The 22252-nt window shown below is 43.9% G+C and overlaps 1 protein-coding gene and 1 long non-coding RNA gene across 4 annotated transcripts; both read left to right on the forward strand.

Annotated features, from left to right (window-relative positions):
* The first annotated feature begins 57 nt into the window (after positions 1-57).
* DAZAP1 (DAZ associated protein 1) lies at positions 58-22177 on the forward strand. Of its 3 annotated transcripts, none has more exons than XM_015886335.2 (12): positions 58-340; positions 3656-3696; positions 4127-4293; positions 4613-4678; positions 5207-5314; positions 7396-7444; positions 11892-11974; positions 15124-15277; positions 16470-16499; positions 16944-17084; positions 17975-18157; positions 21011-21300. In XM_015886335.2, exons 1-12 carry the CDS (start codon positions 309-311, stop codon positions 21181-21183), a joined length of 1227 nt encoding a protein of 408 aa, XP_015741821.1. In that variant the 5' UTR covers positions 58-308; the 3' UTR covers positions 21184-21300. The 3 variants fall into 3 exon arrangements, with proteins under 3 accessions (XP_015741821.1, XP_015741820.1, XP_032296894.1); XM_015886334.2 differs by having other exon boundaries at positions 60-340; positions 5204-5314; positions 21011-22177; XM_032441003.1 differs by lacking the exons at positions 58-340; positions 3656-3696; positions 4127-4293; ... (1 more) ...; positions 5207-5314; positions 11892-11974 and having other exon boundaries at positions 7418-7444; positions 21011-22177.
* Positions 347-2657, forward strand: LOC116652442. The gene is made up of 2 exons (XR_004305450.1): positions 347-1501; positions 1628-2657. It is a non-coding gene; the product is annotated as an uncharacterized LOC116652442 (long non-coding RNA).
* Positions 22178-22252: the final 75 nt, after the last annotated feature.

Consider the following 22252-nt stretch of genomic DNA (forward strand, 5'->3'; position numbering starts at 1 on the left):
CCCTCCCTGGGGCGAGGCCGCGGAGACCCCGTAGCGAGGGGCGGGTGCGCGCGCAGCGGCGGTTGGAGGCGCTGAGGGAGCGGGAGCGCGCGGCTGGAGGCCGAGGGGGGGGGGCCGGGCCCGGGGGCGGCCGTTGCGTTGGGGGGGAGGGAGGGGGGGGAAGAGAGAGAAGAAGGAGCTGAAAAAGGCCCCGAATCGACAAGAAATAGGTGATAAACCCCCCCCAACCCCCCGAGCAACGGCCCCAACGACCTTCCGTTAACGGAGGGAGAAGCGGGCCTGGCCCCGGGGCTCGGCGAACAGCCGCCATGAACAGCGTGGGAGGAGCCGATGAGATCGGGTGAGTAATGGGTGTAAAGGGGGATTTAATGGGGTTTATAGGGCACGGAGAGGGGTTATAAGGGGCTGGGAGAGCTCCGCCCTATAGAGCGGCCCGCTTGGGTTCGGGATCGCTCGGCCCAAGGTCACCCCACGGTGTTCGGCTCCATTCGGGTCCATTCGGAACTATTCGGGTCCGTTCGGGTCTATTCGGGTCCATTCGGAACTATTCGGGTCCGCTCGGCTCTTTCCGCTGTTCTAATGGTGGTGGGGGGTTTAAATGGGGGACAAAAGGGGCTCAGAGACCTCGTGGGATTCGGGTTCGGTTCGGTTGGCCGCTGGGTGGTACCGAAGGAACCGATCCGGCCGCTTTCTGTTCCTTTGGTACCGCCCAGCAGCACTGTCTGTTCATAAAGGGCTTTAAACGTCCCCCCCCCCCGTGTAAAGGGAGGCCCTCCACGTGTTGAGCTGAGAGCAGGAGGAAATAGGGACTCCATAAGGTTTGAATGTAAATTGAGTGTTACGTGTTGGAACCGGCTGAGGCCAAAAGATGCAAATAAAGGTGGTTTTAAGTGCGTTGGAAAGTGCCTAAAGGGGGTTAGAAGGGAGGTTTGGAAGGAATAGAATCATAGAATGGGTTGAAAAGGGGCACAATGAGCATCCAGGTCTAACCCCATGCTATGTGCAGGGTCACCAGCCAGCACACCACATCCAGCCTGGCCTTAAACCCCTCCATAGGGCATCCACAGCCCCCACCATAGACCCTCCACCCCCTTATGGGTTTCACCATAGACCCTCCTGTCTCACTTGCACTCATAGAACCACAGGCATTAAGGTTGGAGACCACTAAGATCCAGTAAAAGTGCATCCCTCAGTGGCACATCTACACATGGGTGCAATGTGGGTTCTGATATAGAGCCTTCATCTCCGTGCTGTTCCCAGCTGCTTAATGACTTAATTGCATTGTGCTCAATTAGCGTGGTCTTAAAGCTCCAAGGGGCAAGGTAATGGATTGGAAGAGGCTCATACTGTGTGAGGGGTGTTGATGTTTGTGGGTTCAGCTTTGTGAGCTCTCAGATTCAAAGCTGGAAAGGATGAAAGGAGCAGTTGTAGTCATCTGCCTGCAGCCCTGCAAAGGAAGTTCTGTTCTGAAAGACAGCGTGAGGTCAAGGCCTTCAACGTGGTAAGAAGCTGCGTGCCCTGATTCCTTTGCATTGCTCAGTGTCTTCAAACCAACCCATGCTGGGGTAGCTCTGCTCCTGGCATCCTATAGCAAGCATATAAATAGAAGCCCTTTATTTACATACAGCTGCCGCAGTTGACCTGAGGCAACCCTGCTTTTTTGTTTGTTGCAAGGTATGTAAGATGACTACGAGTAATTAATAATGGAATTGGAAGGTTTCAGTGACCACGGGCTGTGGGGAGTCCTCCTTCCTGCAGCCAGCTTGGCTTTGTGTCAGAATGCAGCTGGTGTTTCATATTGATCCTTTATTGATTGATCTCGTACAGCAAAGCCATCCAAGGGGACTTCAGAAGCCGAACTGAAATGTGTTTGGCTATGAAAGTCTATCTGTGTAGTCATGGGCTGCCTCCAAACTTTGGTCTGAGCGTGATCAGAGCTTTTATATTTACTGTTAAGAAATGGAGTTGTTATATTACAGAGCTTATATGACCCGAAATACACAGGCATGAGAGTGAGCACGTGGATCTGTGCTTGTGTGTGTGCTGCTGGGGTAGCTGGACTATTAAGCTTTGCCTATTGGCAGCTCCCTGTATGATTTAAGGGTCATTTCTGATGTGTTTTATGGGAATTTAAGGGATTTTTTACTGCTACACAAGACTTTTGTCACCTACCAACTAGTGACTGAGGGGGTGGAGCTGGGCTTTTGTGTATCACTGGGTTATTTAGTGGCCCTTATTTCCATGTGCAGCATGTCTGCTCGTCCAGCATTGCTGCTGGTTGTTGCGTAAGGGCCGTGCTGTGATGACATAGCACACACAACAGAATCTGCTGCTTGCTTCTGTTGCAAGCTGTCACTTCGCTGTTGCTCCCTCCTGCCTATAAGGGGTGGCTGTGTCCCATTGCAGTTGGCTGCTCCTGGAAGGAGGTGAGAGGGAGCTGTGGGGTTTTGTTCTGTTTATTGCTGCTAAAATAGCTTTGAGCTGTGGTTGGAAGAGGGAGAACTTCAGCTTTCCATTTGCAAGCTGCAGCTTTGCTTGGAAATGTAGAAGCCAGACTAAAGCAGCTGGTTCTTGAGGATTGGTAGAGAAATAGAGGGTGTCTTCCATTGCCTTGTGCAGGCTCACAAAGCAGAGGTCTTGCACTGGTGCCTCTTAATGAAAAGGGCCAAATGTAGAGATGATTTTGAACTAACCTTTAATTACAGAGTGAATAATGTTGCATGGAAGTTGCATCACGCCCTCAAGTTGATCCAGAGCTGCAGAGCAGGCAGCTCAGCATCCTGCTGCTCATCTCTGTGCTTACCCAAGTCCTTCAGCGTGCTCCAACATGAAGCCGTGCAGCTCTGGGTGCTCTTTGCAGAAGATGTGGTCGCTTCAGATTGGTTTTAAGTTTAGTTTGGGCTTTCAGCCACGTCTTAGTGCTGTGTTCAGAGATCTGTAACGTGGTGCTTGTAATGTGTCTCAGCTAATTACTGCATCAATGCTTCTGCTGCTCGGTGCTTGCCTTGCAGGCTCTCCTGCCATCTTAGACTTGTTAGTTCTGCTTTTGCTTTCATTTACCCATATGATGGTGAGCAGTGACTGACCCGCCCTTCCGGATCAGTGAGTGATCCTTCTTTTTACAGGGGGCTGCAGCAGCACTGTTGATGTATTTTCATATGGCGGTCATTTCTTGGCCTGTTTAGGTTGTCATTCGTCTTGCACTGTTCAATATTAGGTAGCAAATGGATGTAGAAGAGCTCAAGCTGTTCTTTGAACTGAGTTTCAAAGGCTTGATGAAGGACTGTGTGCACCTCTTGGTCATTAGCCTGGGCCTGAAGTAGCTAATGTAGGTGTTGAAATGAGGCTGTCTGGTCTTCTCTCAGTTTGCTTTATCTCCAGAGGGATGGAGGGGTTCAGAGGAGTGTAGGCTTTCCAATCCTCTTCTATTGATATAAAAGAATAAATGATTCTTGCAATGGGGCTATGACCTCTGTTTGTGCTTGTGGCATACAAAGTAGATGCTTCATTTCTGTGTGAGCAGGAGGTGGGTGCTGTGATGCATCGTTCTCTCTGATAAGGAGCAGTGGGGTCCTGAGGGCCTCGGTACCAGCAGAGCTACTGAGAACAGCTGCTTTTATGTAGTACCCTAAAGTGCTGTATGCTTCCATTGCAGAAAACTGTTTGTGGGTGGCCTGGACTGGAGCACAACACAAGGTGAGCTATGTATTCTACAGTCATTGAGCCAATGCTGTGTGCACAGAACAACCAGAACACAGACACGTGGCTGTTTAGCAGGCAGTGCCCTGGTGGGAGAATCTGGTTGAGATTCTGCTGCTCTTTTCTGTTAATGGATAACACTTTCTGTACAGAGTTCACATATATGTATGTACTGTTTTGTTTTCTAAACGTTCTACCAGTGTTTGATGTTTTTGTCAGCTCAGAAGAGCTTCTCCACTGTGATATTACTCTTGTTTTGCATGAATGGAAATATATACTCTTTGTTTAGAGGGAGTAAAGTCTAACCACTGTCAGCAGATAAGCCTGAACTCGTTCAGCTCGTTGCTTACCCTTTGTCTATAGTTGTGAATACAGCCTGGTAAAGTTAATATCTGGTTCTGTTTCATCTCTACTTTCTTTTAAACAGAAACTCTTCGTAGTTACTTCTCCCAGTATGGAGAGGTTGTAGACTGTGTCATAATGAAAGACAAGACAACCAACCAGTCTCGAGGATTTGGATTTGTCAAATTCAAAGATCCCAACTGTGTGGGAACAGTGCTGGCCAGCAGACCTCATACGTTAGATGGCCGAAACGTGAGTTGCCTTTGTTTTGTTTTGGGGCTTTTATTGAGCATTCTGTTGTTGTTTTCTGTTTTTCCAAGCTGTTGGAAACCCTGATGTCTTATTGCATGGGTGACAGCAAAGCTGCCTGGCTGTTGGCTTTAGTTACTGATGCTAAGATAGGCAGATTTAACTGGGTGATCTATACCAGCTTGTAGAAGCAACGTATGGGCAAATAGCTTTGATCTGAGGAGCTGAATGTCAGCAGTGCTGCGTTCACTTGCCATATACAGAACATTTTAGAATGCTATTCCACATGCTTAAGAACTGACCCAACTGGAATCTCTTCCAGATTGATCCAAAGCCATGTACACCCAGGGGGATGCAACCTGAAAGGACACGGCCAAAGGAAGGATGGGTAAGGATAGATGCGTGGTGTATCACTGCTCAGTTCACGTGGGTCGCACTTGTGGTTTTAAAACCAAGCGTCTGTAGGCAGATCTCAAGTGTAAACCCTGCTCGTGAAACATAACACAGAGTGTTTTATGGTAAGACTCCACATCCAGTGCAGCTGTTACCAAATGCTGTGCTGAGTTGGGTTGGTGGGTTGATATTTCCTTTAACGTGAGTCCTTCAAACCTCAAGTGTCTGAAAGAGTCCTCATAGGACTGGTGTTTTTTTCCAGCCCCCTTCACACCCTGCAGGCTGATGTGATCCCATAGAAAATGAGTAAATGGCCTCAAATATAATCCCTATTTCTGGCTTTCTGAAGGAGAGAGTGGGCTATAGCTGCCAGTACAACTTCAGAGCTCAGAACGTGCAGCTGCTTCCCTTCAATGAGTGTAACAGCCTGGAAGCCCGGAGGTGGATATGTTGCAGTTTGAGATGGTAAAAGTCACCAACTTTGTCCTTCTGACATATTTCTTTTTCCTCCTTGATTTAGCAGAAAGGATCCAGGAGCGATAACAATAAATCCAATAAGATTTTTGTTGGTGGGATTCCTCATAACTGTGGCGAGACTGAGCTCAGGGAATACTTCAAGAAATTCGGAGTGGTGAGTCATCCAGCACGATGGCAGTTATCTGTTGGTTGCAAGATGCTTTCTCTCTCCTCTGCCTTTTCTCAGATTTCATCAAGCTGTCAAATTTTGGGTTAATTTAGACAAACTGCTATAGGCACATATTGAAGCGTTTTGCAATACAGTGTACTAAACGTTCATCATCTTGAAGTGGATCTTGCTATTTGTCAAAATCGATTGCTCTCATAAGAAACTTCCTTTGCTTCTCCTGTCTCCTCTTGTTCATGTCTGCCTGATGCATTGTTCTGTTTGCCAAGTGAGAAAACATTCCTGAGTTTAGATGACCTGAGAATAATTATCTTCAATGGGTAACTTGGAGTTCAGTGAGAGTTTGTTGTTGGTTTTCTGTTTATGCAACAGCAGCTGAGCTCGTGTGTGAGATCCTTGGCTTCGATGGGCAGATGGATTGAATTTTGCAGCCCCCTGCCATTACTTTGTTCACAGCACTTCTTTTAAAGCAGGGGCTGCAATCAGCTGCGTTCTGCTGCCCCTGAAATATCCATTCCAGAGAGAAACTGCTGCCCATGTTAAGCACCAGGTTGTCATTCGGTCTGTAACCTCCAACCAAAATGAGCGTACCTTCTATTTTCTAGTTAGTTTCACTTTCCCATTTATTCCCACTACTGTGGCCTCTTTTCTCTTTAAGGTGGTAAATTGCTGAGTTCAATTACTAAACTCAGCTGTACTCAGAGGTTCCCTGAGTTGAATTTCACACCATGTCAGTGAATGGGAACTGCCCATCTCTGAGTGCCATTTAGTCTGGTCTGCTTTTTCTTCTTTAAATTGCCTTTTTCTGAGTTTTCTTAGCAGCAGCAAAGGATTTATTGATTCTTTCTCAAGTGGCTGTTTATCGGCAGTACAAATTTAAGATTTAAGATGATCATTTATCAAAAGCACCAAAGGCAGCAGGTTATAACCCTCCTAGTGTGAAAGCCTGTCACTAAAGGTGGAGGAGCGTGTTCTATGGCTGTGGCACATGATTTCTAAGGCTCTTCCTCAGCCTTTTGGCTTCCCAATCCTGACCTCAGTGTGGCCTGGGATATACAAGGCTATGGCCCTCCAAATACAGAAGGCAACAGTTACCAAGTGTGCCTTTAAAAGTAAGTAGAACTTAAAGGATAGAACTTGGGCAGTCAATGGAGTGTTCTTAGTGAGGTGTCCTTGGAGAAGAAGAGATTCTTCTGTATGTGACCACAGAGTATAGAGACAAAAGTGGGGGCTGATTGTGAGACATTGTGTTTGCTAAGCTAACGAGGAGTTGTCAATTTAAAGTATTTTAAGGTAAATTGACTTGGTGATGAAGCAGTGGTTCTGTGGCATCGCATGCATTTCATTGTCTGCATCTGAGAGCTTGAAGGGCAGTTCCTTTCAGCTATTTGGTTACAGCCTTGGAAATAATTGCCTTTTTGTTTCAAATTGCAGCTCGTATTGGGGAAAAATATCAAATCTTTGAAGTGTTTGAGCAGCTCTTAGTTCTTATTTTTATACCTAAATACACAAACAGCGAGCATCCGTAACTGAGTGGTTTTGTGATGCTATTTTAAAGCATCACCTTCCAGCTGATGCTCTGCAGCGCACTGATAGGCAAGTAAGTAATTCAGAGACGCCGTGCACATATTTTCAACGTTTGAAGCTAAAGCTTCTTTTCATGTTGAGAGTGAAAACGTTTTAAAACGGAAGGAATAATCTTTCAGGAAGCCACGCTGAGGTGAGCTGAAAATCAGAAACCTTTGGGGTTTATTTAATAGGCTGTGAGTGTAAACAGCATAGCAGCCTTAATGCTAGATGAACATCCTAAGTATGATGAGACCTTAGAAAGCCCAAATAGTGCAGGCTTGTTTTTGTTTTCAGAACAGATTAATTCAGGCTTTTCTTAGGCTCCCATAAAGAGCAGTATTCCCAATTTGTTTGCGCTGTGGTGGGACAGGCTGGTATTGATGGCTACATCAAGCATTTAATTGTGCTTTGTGGATAGAGTGTGGGAAAGCAGCCTATGGTAACTGTCTGTAACGCTCCCCTGGTAGCACAGTTAGTAGAATTTCCCTTCTCTCTTCCAGGTCACTGAAGTTGTAATGATCTATGACGCAGAGAAACAGAGGCCCCGAGGTAAAGGCTGATCTAGTTTGTCCTTGAAATTCCTTCATACTCTGCTATAGTCAGATGGCAAACTATTTCATACCATCAGAAAAGGTAGATTTTTTTTGTTTCCTACGTTGCCTCAGGAAAAAAGAATAATTCACTGGGCAAATACCGCTTTAATTGTAGACTCTTCATCTCCAGCTTTAGTTGGTATCTGTGCATTTAAAATCAGATGTTTCATGTTCGTTTTCAGTTTCTGAGGGGTTTTGTGTTTATTTGCGAGTTTTTGTTTGAGTGAAATTTGACTCTTGAGCCACTGCTGTGGTTTAAGATACTGCAGGAGGAAAAGAACTGTCCTTAGACCTTCCTCCCATCCCACACGAAGGGTTTCTTGCTGTGTAACTGCATGGGGGGTGCTTTGGTTCAGAGTAATTCTGAACGTGATTTTGGGACATCCATCCATTCATTACGTGCTTCACTTAAATGGCTTCGCTTAAAATTCAGGCAAAGCAGTTCGTAGAACGACATAAACCCATTTTTCAAGTACATATTTTTTGATTGGAATATATAGCCCTGTGTGCTAGACTGCATTTTATTTTTAATAACAGAAAAAAAAATAAAGATTCATCAGATTGTTTTAATCACGTTGTTAAGATTTGGTCCAAATATGGGACAGTTTTCATGTCATCCACCTTCCATTGCATCTGTCGTCTGTTCTGACTCTCAAGAGGCAATATTTCCAATCAGTGAAGCTTAGTTGCACTTTACCACCTTAGTAGCATGTTGTACATGCTGGAGAATAGTTTGCCATCTGAACTTTCATTTCTCCTCTGACTCATTATTAAGAAATATATTCTTCACTTCATATTTATTAAGCTGTTAAGTCTTAGTTTTATTTTTAATTTAGACATACATCCTTAGTGACATATTTAAGTGTTTCATAGTAAAATATGGTAATGTTAAGTAAGTTCTTTTTTATTTTGTTTTCCTTTTCTCTGTGAATTGTTTGACTGTGATTAACGATATCTCTTTAGATTTCTTCTCTCTAGGTGATAATTTATCACAGAGGTACAGGCCAGTTCCACAGTCAGAGGAGGGACGGGCTTTGTCTTTAATTGGAGTGTAAACGAAGTTTCAATATATTTGTGTTTTTTTTGTTTGTTTTCCTGCCTTAGTTATCCTAATCTTCCTTCAACAGATAACTTCTATTTAAGCAGAACATAAATTCTTCCATTAACGTCCTTTAGAGCATCTAATGTTAAATAGAGGAAGCAGTGGAGACCAAGATAGGGGCAGCAGAGTTGAATTATTTCAGCCACTGTTGTATCATCTATATCTGTGATTTTTATCCCAGCCTTGTTGCCTCTGAGCAGAAGGTACTAAAACGTGCCTGGTCGAGATTAATCCTGGTCTGCATTAATGGCTTCTCTGCTTAGAGCTATGCCCAATAAAAATGAAACTACTAGGAGGCTTCCAAGTTGCTTAGGAGGCTGTGGCTGAAAGCACAAATGGCAGATCTAAAGCCTATCTGTCTCCACGCCGTGTGCAGAATACTTCCTCTTCAATTCATTGGACTTCTTAAAATGGTGTTCTTGAACCACGTTGCTTTGCCTTTCAGTTTTGTTCTCTGAAATCCCTTTCATGTAGCGTGGTGACTAACTCCAGGAACGGCCTTGTTAATCCCTTGGGGAAAAGCTCCTCCTTTGTGTTGGAGGCTCCTGGCCGTGGATCCCACAACACATCTTTGTCTTGTTTCTCCTTCTGATCTGCATTCTGCTGTACAGTGCTGCTCAGTTTCCACGCTTGTCCTTTTAACACGTGACCTAAATGACTATATAAAATTTTAAAAGCCTGCTGTGCTACCATCATCTCCTTGTATCATTCTGACTTTTACCTGCCTTCCATTTACCATCCTTGCATTTTGAGTGGATCCCTTCCTGCAGACCATTTTTCCAGCCTGCTGGTAGAAGGACAGACAGATTTACCCCCTGCTACTAATCCCTATAGCTCTCCTCTGCCTTTAGCCTCAGAGCAGTGCTGAGAACCAGGTTCTCAGTGTCAGAGCTCTGTGATCCCCCTGGGGAGCTGGCTGTGTGTCTTCAGGTGTCCAAGTAATCTCTGTTCCCTTGCATTCCCCACCATTCCTGGTTAGCTCTTGTGCAAGCAGCGCTCATCAGAATTCTTTGCAGAGTCCCCAGTCCAAGCGCAGCCAGCCTCGTTACATCTGAAATGAAATAGTGCCTTTGTTGCAGTCCCTGCTTCTTATGCTTTCTATTCTCTGCTAAACCAACAACTGCGAAGCAATTTACAGGTTCTTGCTGTGTTCTCTTCCACTTGGCTGCAAAACAGCCTCGTTGCTCTGTTTGGTCATCCATTGGATCCCTGCTAAGTGCAAAGAGTTTCTCTCGTCTTCAATGATGTCTTGGCCTTTGAAAAATGAAGCAGCTTTGTCACTTTTGCTCTCCTTAAAATTCCACCTTCTTGGAGTTTGGCTGTGTGTTGGGTTCTGATTTCTTCACGTTTCCTTATTTTGTGACCTTTGGTCCTTCAAAATGCTTTTTTTACCCCCTTTTTCTTTCCCGACTTCATCCTGCTGCACCCCACATCTCAATCTATTCCTCCCCTTCAGCCTTCCCTTAACAAAGCCAAGAGAGCAACCCGTGTAGCCAGCACCCATCCCTTTTCTTTCCCATGCCTTAGGCAGCGATACTAAACGTGTGATTTAAACACAACTACTTTTCTTTTGGCTCTGATACACAGATTTTAACCCCGGACAAATATATTGTGATGAAATGCTGCTCTCGGTTTGAGGCAGCTTTCATCACAGCTCAGCAAAACTTCGTTTATACTGCCAGTCTCTTGTGTGTGGGAAATGCTAAGTTTTTTTATTTTACTTTTATTTAAGTGATGTCTTTTGCTCTTGTTGCTGACAGCAGAATTTGACCTGCTGGACTCTTATTTTGGCCTGTATCTTTGTGTATTTATATATATATATCTATATCTATATATAAACTTTCTCTACAATAGGCCTCTTTGGGCTTACCCAACCCAGTTGGATAAGCTTAGAGAGACACTAAGTGTTATAGATACTGTATCTCTGTTTAACGCTTTAGAGCAATATATGGCTGCTGTCAGCACTAGCTGCAAAGCAAAATGCAAACCAAGGGGGAAATCTTGGGTTTCAGAAAAGCAAAAATGCATCCATGTTCCATATGCTTTTGATGCTGCACCTCGTTTTTTCTTTCTAATTTTATTGCTCTACCCTTAGCTAATCTAAAGAATGGCACAATTTATGTACTGCATGTGTTCTTCTCTTTCCTGGGATTTGGTTGTTACACCGGCAATGAGTGGTTGATGGCATGAACCAGCCTTTGCGTTCTGTGAGATTAACCACCATTTTGCCACTCTCTCGGCAGTGTCAGCAGCTACAACCTGAGAGCAGCGGTTCTCAAAGTGTAACCTCAGAAAGTGATTCAGACCTGGGTTTTTTTGCCTCATTTCCTGTGTGTTTTACTGTCCCTTACGGCCTTTTAAATAGCTGCTGGATTCAGCTGAGCTGCCAACATCAAGGGCTATGGTCAGATAAAAGGGAGCGAGTCAGCCCTGGGGATCTGGAGCAGTTAGCAGCGATGCTGTGAGCAAAAAGAGGGACTGGGAAATACTGCGTGGGTATCTGAGACCAGAGCAGCAGGAAATGTAAGAAACAAAATAGACTGAGACACGACAAGTACGACGTTCTGTGTAAGCAACACTGCTTTCGTTATCAGGGGATGCCATGTTTGGTAGGAGCCTTGTCTATAAAGTGCTTCCTCTTAGATGGGAATTAAAACCAACCAAAGCAAGAAACAGAACTTGAGAACCTCTGATCTAGGTTGTTAGTTTCTGAAGCTTTTCATTCATCCACGGAGTGGTAAAATTTTCTTTCCATGCTTTAACAGCTACATTTCAAAGACGACTTTCTTATTTGCCACTGAAAATATTACCTTACTGAAAGAGTGGGATAAGGGATGGGATGAAGCAGCTTTGCAGCTTTGGGGTGCAGGGACAGAACAGGTTTTCTCTGGGATTCTGTTCTCAGTCAGAGATAAGGGGAGGCAAATTGCTTGACTTCTAATTTGCTGTCCCACAAGCTCTCCATTTTAACTCTTGTGGCACAGTTACACTTATGACTATACTAGCACTTTTTTTCCCCCCTCATTTCCTAATAGGTAGGTTAGGAATAAAGCCAAGTTAACTAGCTTAGTTAATAAATTGCATGTGTAAAAGCAAGACGAGGCATTAACTGCCTTGCTACAGGAAGTATCCATTGCAGTTTTCTCAAACTTGACCTTTTCTTTTTTTGTTGAGAATTTAACACAAGTCTTGGTTATCTGAAACCCCTGCTTGAACCCTTGGTCCGCCCCTAATACTGTTCATCATCCTGTTTTGTGTCACAACACCCTGCTACCTTGATTCACTCTTCGTCGTTGGCTAGGTTTTGGATTTATTACTTTCGAGGACGAACAATCAGTGGACCAGGCTGTCAACATGCATTTTCACGACATCATGGGCAAAAAAGTGTGTAGTTGTAGTTTTATTTTACCTTAAGAAAGAACCAAGTCTTGGGCAACTAGCAATTTCACTGGTGAGCAGAACTCTAGTTAAGGGTTCAGCTTAGATGGGGGAGCGTGCGAGTCCAAATTCAAGGCTTTATCCATGAAGGTGGGGAAAGTCTGAGTTTGCTTAAGCAGATGAGAGGCAGTTAGTGTGTGGCTCAGCCCTTGGGGTGGCATAGATCCCAAAAGCCAGAGAAATGGGGCTGTGGGTGGTTTTCTAAGTGGTGTTTTTTGTTCATGTACTTTGAACACGTTGGGTAAGGCCTTGTGTTACAGACCTGGAGGGGTGCACTGCCTGACACTGTCGCTTACATTGAGTCCTGCTAAAGCACTGCTTTGCTTCCTGGGAGCGAGGGTAAGAAGTCAGTTGTTTTCAGCTATTGGCAAACCAGAATCCCAATGAAATCTGAGTTGTTCAAGGCTTGGTTTAAGATACCACTCCTTCAGATGTGTATTTGATTCTCCAATTCTGAGATGATCAACTGCCTGTAATCTTAAACTAAACGAAAAGCCAAAAGAAAACCCCCAACCCCAACAAACCCCAACCAAAAAGAACCACACAAAAACATCATGAAGGATTGGTTTTTTAATAAATTGGGTCACTTACTGTGAAACTTTGGTACAAACCCACGTACTCTATATAGTATTTAATCACAATGCAGTTAAGTGACCTCTGGTTGTTTCATCTTCATACTGTGTTGTCAGCAAATGGATGTTTGGTAGGGAGGAATCTTTTATGCCTGCTTTGAAGTCACTCAGCAAGGAACGTGCTTGTACTTGTGGGGGAAAAAGCAAATGAAAAAGCCAAGCAAATTGTTGCAGGGTATCCAGGTTTTACACAGGGAAAATGATTGCTCCTGAAAGAGAATTTAACCCTGAGGAATCCCAGTAAGATTCGAGTCCTCACAGCTTTCCTCTGTATCCACAGTTTTTAAAGGAGATGTTAGAACTGCTGACCTTAAAATGAGGATGTCTCAGGGAAACACAAGCATAGACTCATTCACCTTAAGTTATTACTTTCAGAAACATGGCATTGTCTTCCAAAGCCTTTCCATATGCTGGTATTTCATCAATATTATTTAGCCCAGCACTCCCACATGGGAGCAGAAGTTGATGCCCATGGGTATGTGTATGGTTACCTGCATAGGTCCTCTGATCTTGCCTTGCACTGCAGTGAGAGGTGACAGCACAGCAGCAGGATGTGAGTATATAACAAAGGGCAGTTCATCTGCTGCCTCCTGCAGGAGGGGAAGGAGAGCCCTGCATGAGCCTCCCATAGTCTGCACTGCCAGTTTGCAGGTGCTCAGTGCTCACTCAGAGTTCTCCTTTGTTTCTCATAGTCAAATAATCAGGGTTTTTTTTTATTTGCTTATTTTTTCCTTTTGGTGACATAAACTTTAGCTTCAGAATATCGGAGAAGGGTTTTTCAGTCCTCAGTTTGGCAGCTCTCTGCTTCCAAATGAGCACTGAAAAATTAATGGAGTTCTCCCATGTAGATAAAGGAGCAGCAGATTCTCTGCTCCCTTCATTGACTAATAATGCCTGCTTTAAAAAACACTATCTCCCTCTTTCTGGTAATTAAAAAGGTATTGCTGAAATGAATCCATATGTTGTTGAAAGGAAAAAGAAGGGGGGGAAAAAAAAAATAGAGAATTAAAATTGCAAGAAAGACTCTGCTTTTGTAAGCAATAACTGAATTCCCTGAAGGCAAATGTGTTAAGACTCATTAATTTGAGCCCTTTGAAAAATTCCCTTGGTTCCTCTCTGGAAGGGCCTTCAGCTGACAGAGATTTGGTTACTGTCATGTGTAATGTCCCTGGGGTATTGGGTTGGGGGGGTTGGAGGTGGGGGCTTTGTCCTTGCCTTGTGCCTATTTCCTGTTTGTTCTCTGACATGAATGGATTTGAAGACATGGCAGGAAGAATTGCGAATACTTTATTTTTTTTCCATACTACTCAAGGCCCCATTGATGATTGAGATTTATTTCCTTTGTACTCTGGCACCCATTAAAATTAATCATAAAATAAAATAATAATAAAAAAAGAAAAAAGGGCTTTAATTCAGCATGCATGAGTGCTGAGAGGGTTTCATTAAATCAGCAACTGGATTCTTATTTTGAGGGAGAGAGGTTTATATTGAATGTGCAGCTTATTTTAAGTAGGTCAGATGCACTTATTCGATGGCTTGGAACACTGGGACACTTGATCTTTGAATAAAATAAGTTAAGCACTGTGGCTTGTTAATGTTCAGAACAGGAGGGCTTTTGTCACTGACTTAACACAGTATGAAGATTTGCTTCTTATTGACTCAACTGTCCATTTTTATTACTTGCATGTTTGTTTACTTTTTTGTTAGATGTAATGTAAGATTCTCTTATCACATCCATTCCCTCTGACATTGTTTGAGTTAATTGAGATTCTTTAAGCGTTAGCCTGGGGAAGGTAAGTCTTTATCTTCCATTAGACATTAAAATAAATCCTTAAGTTTAAAAAAAAAAAAAAAAAAAAAAGAAAAAAAAGAAAAAAAAATAAAGAAAAAATAAAAGAAAAAAAAGAAACAAAAACCAAATGTGTGTTTCTCAGGTATGAGCAGAATTATACTTAGATGGGGTGGGTTTAAACTGTAGCTTTGAAACGAACCCCAACCACTTGCAATGGTTAAAGCATTAGTACCCTTTTTCAGAGTGCGCTCTTTACTCCAAGTTGGTTTTATATCCTGAAAATACCTTCCTGACCTCTGTCTTAAATGTCCGAGCAGTCTCTGAGTAGCTGGAAACACGATGCCTTTAGAAGTGAAGAGTCGTTGTAAGAGGGTACTGCTGTTTTAAGGTGAAAGCAAATGACTTTTGTGCCACGATGAAACAGAAATGATTTGTAGGATGGGTTTTGCTTTGAAATACCTCAACAGTAGGACTTACAATGTCTTACCATCACGTATGTTGTACCTGAGAAACATTTTAAATTACTGGCCTTTAAGTTTAATAATTAAGTACTTAGACATAAGTCGTAAGATGCTAAGTGTAGTCTTAAGTGTAATTAAGGGTGTGTGTGAAGGGAAGGGGGGTATACTAACCTGCACCATCTCTCCTAAATGGCAACTCTGTTTGTTTAGGTGGAGGTGAAACGTGCAGAACCTCGTGATAGCAAAAGCCAAACTCCAGGGCCACCCGGTGCCAGTCAGTGGGGAAGCAGGATCATGCCAAGCGCTGCCAATGGCTGGGCAGGTCAGCCCCCTCCGACCTGGCAACAAGGTTATGGCCCTCAAGGTACTTCCTTAGATGTCTCAGAGTGGCTGGTTTCCTGTTCCGTTTGGTTCCACATCTCCTGAAGTCAGATCGTTTTGCTTTATCATAATGTGGACAAGATGCTGATGAAGCTCAATGGCTCAAGCTGCAACTCCAGCTGTGGGAACGTGACCTGCCTGAGACCCAAATGAAAACTGAGTTGAAATCCGGGTTTTTGAGGATGAAGCAGTTCCAGAGGAAGTTAGGAGTAAAATCTGAAAGGGATGAGAGAAAAACAGATGGCCTTGTCTCTGGATTTTATTGCTTAATGTAGCCTGGAAAAATAACAAGCAGCTCTGGGGCTTGCAGTGGTGCAAGAGAGCGCTTACTGCTTATAATGGTCTTGATTTAGCTTGAGCCCTTGAGGGCTGAAAGGAGCAGCCGTGTGTTTTGGTTTTGATGGCTGTAACCCCCTCAAGATTTTGAAGATGGGATAAATATGCTGAGTTCATCCAAAGACAGTTGTGATAACTTAGGGAGAAATGCAGCGGTATAATTGAGTTGCATTTGACAGAACACATCTTCCTTCCTCTGATATATGAGAAGTTCTCACCTGGGGGGGGTTAAAGGAAGTAACAGTGCTTCATCTATTGCTACAATAGATGATACCTCAGTGGAGGGATCGCCTGTTTCCCCATGGTGCTTATTAACTTGAAAGCTGCAGCTGAGGCTTTGACATTGTGCACAGATGTGCTAATCTGCAACTGCACAAATTGAGAAACTAGATTAGTTTCAATGTGGTTATTTGTAGGGAAAATTATATCTGATCTACTGGAAAGATGAGTGTAAAACATAAATGCAGCGAATGAAGAAGATGGTGTTTTTTATGGTTGAAAAACCTTAAGAATAAATAGGATGGAGCTGAAAATGTATTAAATATACTTGGAGCGTGCAGTCTGCTGTGATTCTCAGTGTTGGTGTTGTTATACTGGTATAGATTCTTGGTGTGCTTGCAGTTTTTGAGCATTCCATCTAATTTGAGCTTGAAGGCTGCTGGGTGTTTCTCCATTATTCAGAGCCTTTCTTGGCCCATAAAATATAGATCCATAAGGGACACTGGGAGGATATCCAGTCTATTCCAGAGCCTAGAGCGAGATTAGCTTTCTCTGTGTATCCTTTTTCATAGTACACAGCTGCAGTACATGTGTAAATTGCTTTTTCTGCTTTGTTTTAGGGATGTGGGTGCCAGCTGGACAGGCAATTGGTAAGTACATTACATGGGTCTGATCTGAACAGAAGGAATCCTAAGTTGGGGGTGTGGTTTCTATTAGAAGCCAGGAGGATTTGTGGATTCCTGTAATATTTAACAGCCTGCACGTTTAAAAGCTTGGTTTAATTTGACCTGAAGGAACGAAGGAGGAGACGGTATATTTGTAGCAAACCAGTAATGGGAGCGGACGTACATCCTGATGTTGCCAACCACGTTAATTTGGTATTAAAGAATTACATTCTAAAATGCAATTATTAATGGTAGAGGTACTTGGAGGAGGAGCAGTGTTAGTATTGCCCACAGTAAGAATTCAAGGAGGGCTGAGGCTGTATCTGAAACTGATCAAACACCACCCCCCCCAATCTACAGAATGCCAACTCAAGCAGCAGCTTTTCCCTATGAATTCACTTCAGCTCCTTGTTTCTCTTCATTCTCCAGGTGGATATGGACCACCTCCTCCAGGAAGAGGAGCTCCCCCACCACCTCCTCCGTTTGCCTCATACATCGTTTCTACACCTCCAGGAGGATTTCCACCTCCACAAGGATTCCCACAGGGCTACGGCACCCCTCCACCATTTAGTAAGTGCCCTGCAGGAGCCTGAGCAACCCCATCACCACATCCAGTCTTGAATTCATCCTCATCTTTCTCAGGACTTCTTAAAAGCTATGCTTAGATGTGGTGGTGGTTTTTTTTTTGCCTAGATTGTGAATTTGGAGTTATAATCAACTATAAGTGTTTGTCAGTTTGGTTACTTTTTTCTTGGGTGATGTAATAGTTTGCCTTCTCCTGTTGAAAGCTGTGTTGCTAAACAGATTGAGGTTTATTGCATACCCCTATTACAACATCTGTGAGAAAACTGAAGAGATTATTGCACAGTGGCATGGGCTAGACGTAGGCTGGGATTTCTAGAGGAGCTTAAGGAATTAAGGTCGCAAGTAACATTGGAAATGTAAAATAGGATTAGAGCATTTGTGCCCTCAGGCCACCTCTTGAACGGCCCAGTCACAAACTTGGTTTAAAAACGATGGAGAATACCACACAGCTATCCGGAGTGCCTTATTCTCCAATGAAGAAACCACTTGTTTGGGATGTATTTTTTCCCCTCCTAAGGTGTTAAGTGATATGGTTTCCTTCTCATATCCTTGCATGTTCACACAAGCATAAAGAATTTGTTGTCAAGTCCTGCTTTGTCACATTCTCTGCTGGTTGCTGATGTGGCTGCAGTCTTCCTTTGGGGTGAGATTTTTTTGTGTTAGAAGGTAAGTTGCTGGGACCTTTTAGCTGCAGCGTGAGCATGGGAGTGAAATACCATACGTCCAGCTACACGTAGCAAACATTTTGGCTTTAATAGTAGATTTGCAAGTATTTAGAAGGAAGAAAAAAACCTGCATTGTACTCCAAAGCCTTGCAAGAAGTCAGAGTGGTGTTTACCTGTCATCACATATATTGCACTTTGCTCGTGTTTCAGCTTTTGGTTATGGTGCTCCTCCTCCTCCACCTGACCAGTTTGCCCCACCTGGAGTACCCCCTCCACCTGCCACTCCAGGGGCAGCACCACTAGCTTTTCCTCCACCACCACCGCCATCTCAGGCAACTCAGGACATGAGCAAACCCCCAACTGCTCAGCCAGAATTCCCTTACAGTCAATTTGGTAAGTAACTGCATGTGAAATGAACTCAGCTTGATCCTTCTGCTCCTTCCTCTTCCTGATTTTCTTTTTTACTTGGATAGAATGTCAGCATTGAGAAACCGCTTGATGACACTGACAGCACTTCTTCAGAGGTCCTTAAACCATCTGGTATTTCATCCAGCAGGAGTTCTCTTAAACCACTTCTGGCTGTTGAGTGTCCCACCGAGTGGTCTCCAGAGATGTGTGCCCTGATAGGGACACATCACTGATCTATAATGTGCCTGAATCTGTAGTTAAAAATGTTCTCTGATAGCTTCATGCAGCTTGTAGTCAACTGTTCTGCTTAACTGACTTGGAGAGGCTGGAGGAAGACTTGAGTAAGAGTATTGAGAGGCAAAGGTATTAAAACCCAGGCTGGGTGCTTTTTACTCCCATCCAAAGTTAAAGAGCTTCTAATGAGCCTGAGTTCTGGGTGTGGAGGAAAAGGTGTGCAGCACTGTAGTTTGACAGGGTTAGTTTCAAGCAAAGCTGACAGTAGTGTCTCACACTGAGCTTATTTCAGCCTGAAGTCTGCTAGGAGCACAACATGCAGAGGTATTCACTGTGCTGTAGTACAACAGAATCATCCACCTGTTCATAAAGCTGCGTTGTATTATCTTCTGACTTTTTACAAGAGCTTCAGGTCTGTGTTTGCAGATGAATGAGCAGCATTGCTGTACAGTGGGCAGTCTGGCTGATCTGCATGTATTTAAGTAAATGCATAAGGCTTACGGGCTTTAAGGAGACACTGAGTTACCTAATCATTGTGACACTTTAGGTTTGTCCCAGCATCTTAAATACTGCTGTGTTTACAGGTGGGATGAATGTAAACACTGGTAAATTAAACACTGACTCGGGTGTGCCTCCCTCACCCTGCAGAATGATCTCTGTGCAGGGCTGTCCTGGGGTTTGTCACCCTGCTCTCCTCATTTCTCACTAGGGCTGGGTTCCTATTCTCAAGACCCTTCAGGCTGTGTGCCAGTACTTTGATTTCACTCTTATGGTCAGGCTGAGCAGTGAGAGACGTAGGTAGGTGGTGCCTGTTTACAACCCACGCTCTTGATGTATCTGCCTCGGGGCAGTTAACCTGTGTTTCTTGCAGGGTCTCTTCTGAGCGGGTGGGGGGAGCAATGTGGCTTAAATGTGCAAGTAGGGATAAAACAGCTCTATATGTGCATTGGCTGACTGAAGAACTCGTGATTTAAGTGATGTTAAGTGGTGCTGCTGTCAACCTCCCAAGCTGCTGCACTGACAGGGCTTTATCTTGTGTAACTGAACCGAGCTCAGCTTTCATAAGCGAGAGTTTAAAGCCATAATGGGTGGCACGGCTCATTTAGAAAGCAGAGCCTTCTGAAAGGGCAGGTGAGTCGTGTGCTTCGCTGTGAGGTTCTGCTGCAAGCTGAGAGCTGCAGTGGGAACAGAGGAACAAAGACAATATGTACTAAAATGCCTGGTGTTCAGCTCTGTGCTGTAGGCGTCCTTTGTGATAAGTAAATGGAGAGCTGTGGTTTTCTCACTCTGAATGCTGTACCATTACACTGGATAGTGAGATTCTTTCTGAGCCTCACCCCTTGGCAAACAATGGTATTTTGGGTAGTCTGCTTATCTTTGTGTGGAAGAAGGAAGAAAACCAGACTGGATTAGCATTTTGAGTTAATAGAAGCCTTGCGGTAGACATGTTTTAAGTCTCATTAGTGATAGCAAGTCCTGAGAGACAGGCAGAGCTTGAAATTGAAATGCTGAAGACATGCTAAGAGACTTTGTTTTGGATTAAGAGAGTTAAACCTGCTTTAAGCCTGCACGGGGAGAGGCAGAACTGCAGAAATACACTGAGTAATTAGGGTTCTTAATACCCTCTTTTATAGCAGAGGCTTACACCGATGCTGCTGTTCCGATTAAGAGTCATATTTAATTAAGGGAACTTTTATTACGTTTCTTCATTTCTCAGTGTTCTTAATTCACATCTCTTTGCTTCTCACATCAGCAGCAAGAATTCCAGCTGTTCTTTCTCCCCATCCCCAGTTCTAACAGGTCTGAACCTTTCCTTTGCTGTGGGTGGTGCTGCAGATCAGGACAGGGAGGGACGGGCTGAATGTTAACTTGGATTGTATCCTTCAGCTGAAACACTGCTGTCAGGGTTAAAGCTAACTGAGCTTTACTGTGGTCATTGCTTTGGGAGGGTGGTAAGAAAAGGGCTGTGGAGTTGTTTACTTATTATTAATTACCCTTAGCTGAGTTTGAAGTGTTCTCCACCATCTGCAGCAGCACTGGGGGAACGTGGGGTCAGGTTTTAAAGTGGAACTTTGCTCTTTTGAACTTAAAAGAGACATTGCACCAACAGGGCTGACATCAGAGGAAGCGTGTCAGTTCTCTCCAATGGCTGCTTTGGTTCCATGATGAGCTTTGGAATGGTTGCAGCCTTCGAGATGCTGCTTTACCAACTGCTGCTCCAATTTAATAGCTGAGAAAGACTTCCTTGCTGCATCTTTAGCTCTGCTGCACCTGGCAGTGCTGGCTTATAGCAGAACAACACCATAAATCCTTGCAGGGTGAACCTACCTGCAGCCTGCTTGGTGTTTCAGAGCAGCACTGTGATGCCTTTAGCTGCTATACTGGGTAAGATGACCTCAGAAGTGAAACCTGCCATTCCTGCATACCTGTTCAGTTCTGCTTTTAACCTGGCTGGTTTGTATCAGAAGGTTTTAGGAACTGAAAGCAGCTGTAGATCTCAAGTTAGATTGAGGTGTTTGGGACTGAATGGTGGGGGAAGGGAACTGCTGATTCTTTATCACAATCCAGAAGCTCACCCTGCTGCCTTCCTCTCCTTCTCCTCAGGGTATGGACAAGACTTGAGTGGTTTTGGACAAGGTTTCTCTGATCCCAGCCAGCAGCCCCCTCCCTATGGAGGCCCATCAGTGCAGCCATCCAGCGGCCCACCTGCAGGAGGAAGCGGTTTCGGACGAGGACAGAACCATAACGTTCAAGGATTCCACCCATACAGGCGTTAAAAGCAGTGTGCTGGCAATCAGGGAGTTAGACCCACACCGGGATACCTGGCACCAGCAGCACCCAGGGATCCCCAGACTTGTGAACTTGTGACAATCACATACTTGATGGAAGACAAAGGTGGTTTTTTTTTGATGGGGGGGGGGATATAAGGGAGGGGGGGGGGGGGGAAGGCGGCTTCTGAAGGCAAAGCTGTGGGTGTTCGGACTGCAGTTTTTAACTCTTTTTTTTTTTCTTTTTTTTTTTCCCCCTTTTCTTTAAACCCATCAGCACAAAATAAAGCAAATGTCACTGGTTCAAACTTAACAGGGTTTTAAAAATGTCTTCAGCTTTAATTCCAAACTTCAGGTTTTGGGTTAATTTTTTTTTTTTTTTGGGTTTATTTTTTTCCTGAGCCTTTTTTTTTTTTTTTTTTTTGACCGTATATTGTAAACTTTTATGTTGAAAAAGATAAAAAAAAAAAACCATAAAAAAAAATAATTATATATATTATACATTTACAGATTGTGAGAATTTTTAAGAGAAATTTTCTACTATGTATGCTGGCTTTATTTTTTAATTTAAAATAACAGGGTTTTTTTCCCATTGGGAAGCAGAAGGGTTGAGCTGCAGCTCCCTCAATGCTGACGGATGGGGTCAGAGAGGAACTCGGGGGAGTTAAGAGATGAAATCTACTGAGCGTTGCTTTGCTTTTTGCATCTGTTATCGACCCAATGGGGCTTTTTAGGGGCTGAATGGATGAGAGGCAGGTTTGGTTGCAGGCTTTGTTGGTGCACGGAGTCACTTAATGGAGCGAGGCCTTGAGCTTCAATCCTCTCTATGGGATCCTGTGTTGGGTTTTTGCATTCAGGATTTGGGGTTTGAACCGAGGCCTTGTGTGAAGATGTAGATTTAACCCTCAGGCAAAAAAAAAAAGGTTTTCGAGGTGCGTCCTGCGCTGACCAGCTGTCAGCCCTGGTTTGAATAAAGACAAGTACATTTGGATTAGAAACACAAGCCTGTCTCCATTTTATTTTTAATTATTTTAATTACGAGCTTTCTTATGGATCCATGAGGAATCGATTGGGCTGC

This window comes from Coturnix japonica, chromosome 28 (assembly GCF_001577835.2).
Source record: "Coturnix japonica isolate 7356 chromosome 28, Coturnix japonica 2.1, whole genome shotgun sequence".
Classification (NCBI taxonomy): Eukaryota; Metazoa; Chordata; class Aves; order Galliformes; family Phasianidae; genus Coturnix; species Coturnix japonica.

What these genes read in the sequence shown, in the direction of transcription:
- DAZAP1 (XM_015886334.2), top strand. Translation starts at nt 309, where the DNA reads ATGAACAGCGTGGGAGGAGCCGATGAGATCGG. An exon ending in AGAGAAACAGAGGCCCCGAG is followed by an intron (nt 7,445 to 11,891) that starts GTAAAGGCTGAT and finishes GTCGTTGGCTAG; the next exon opens with GTTTTGGATTTATTACTTTC. An exon ending in GCCAGCTGGACAGGCAATTG is followed by an intron (nt 16,500 to 16,943) that starts GTAAGTACATTA and finishes TTCATTCTCCAG; the next exon opens with GTGGATATGGACCACCTCCT.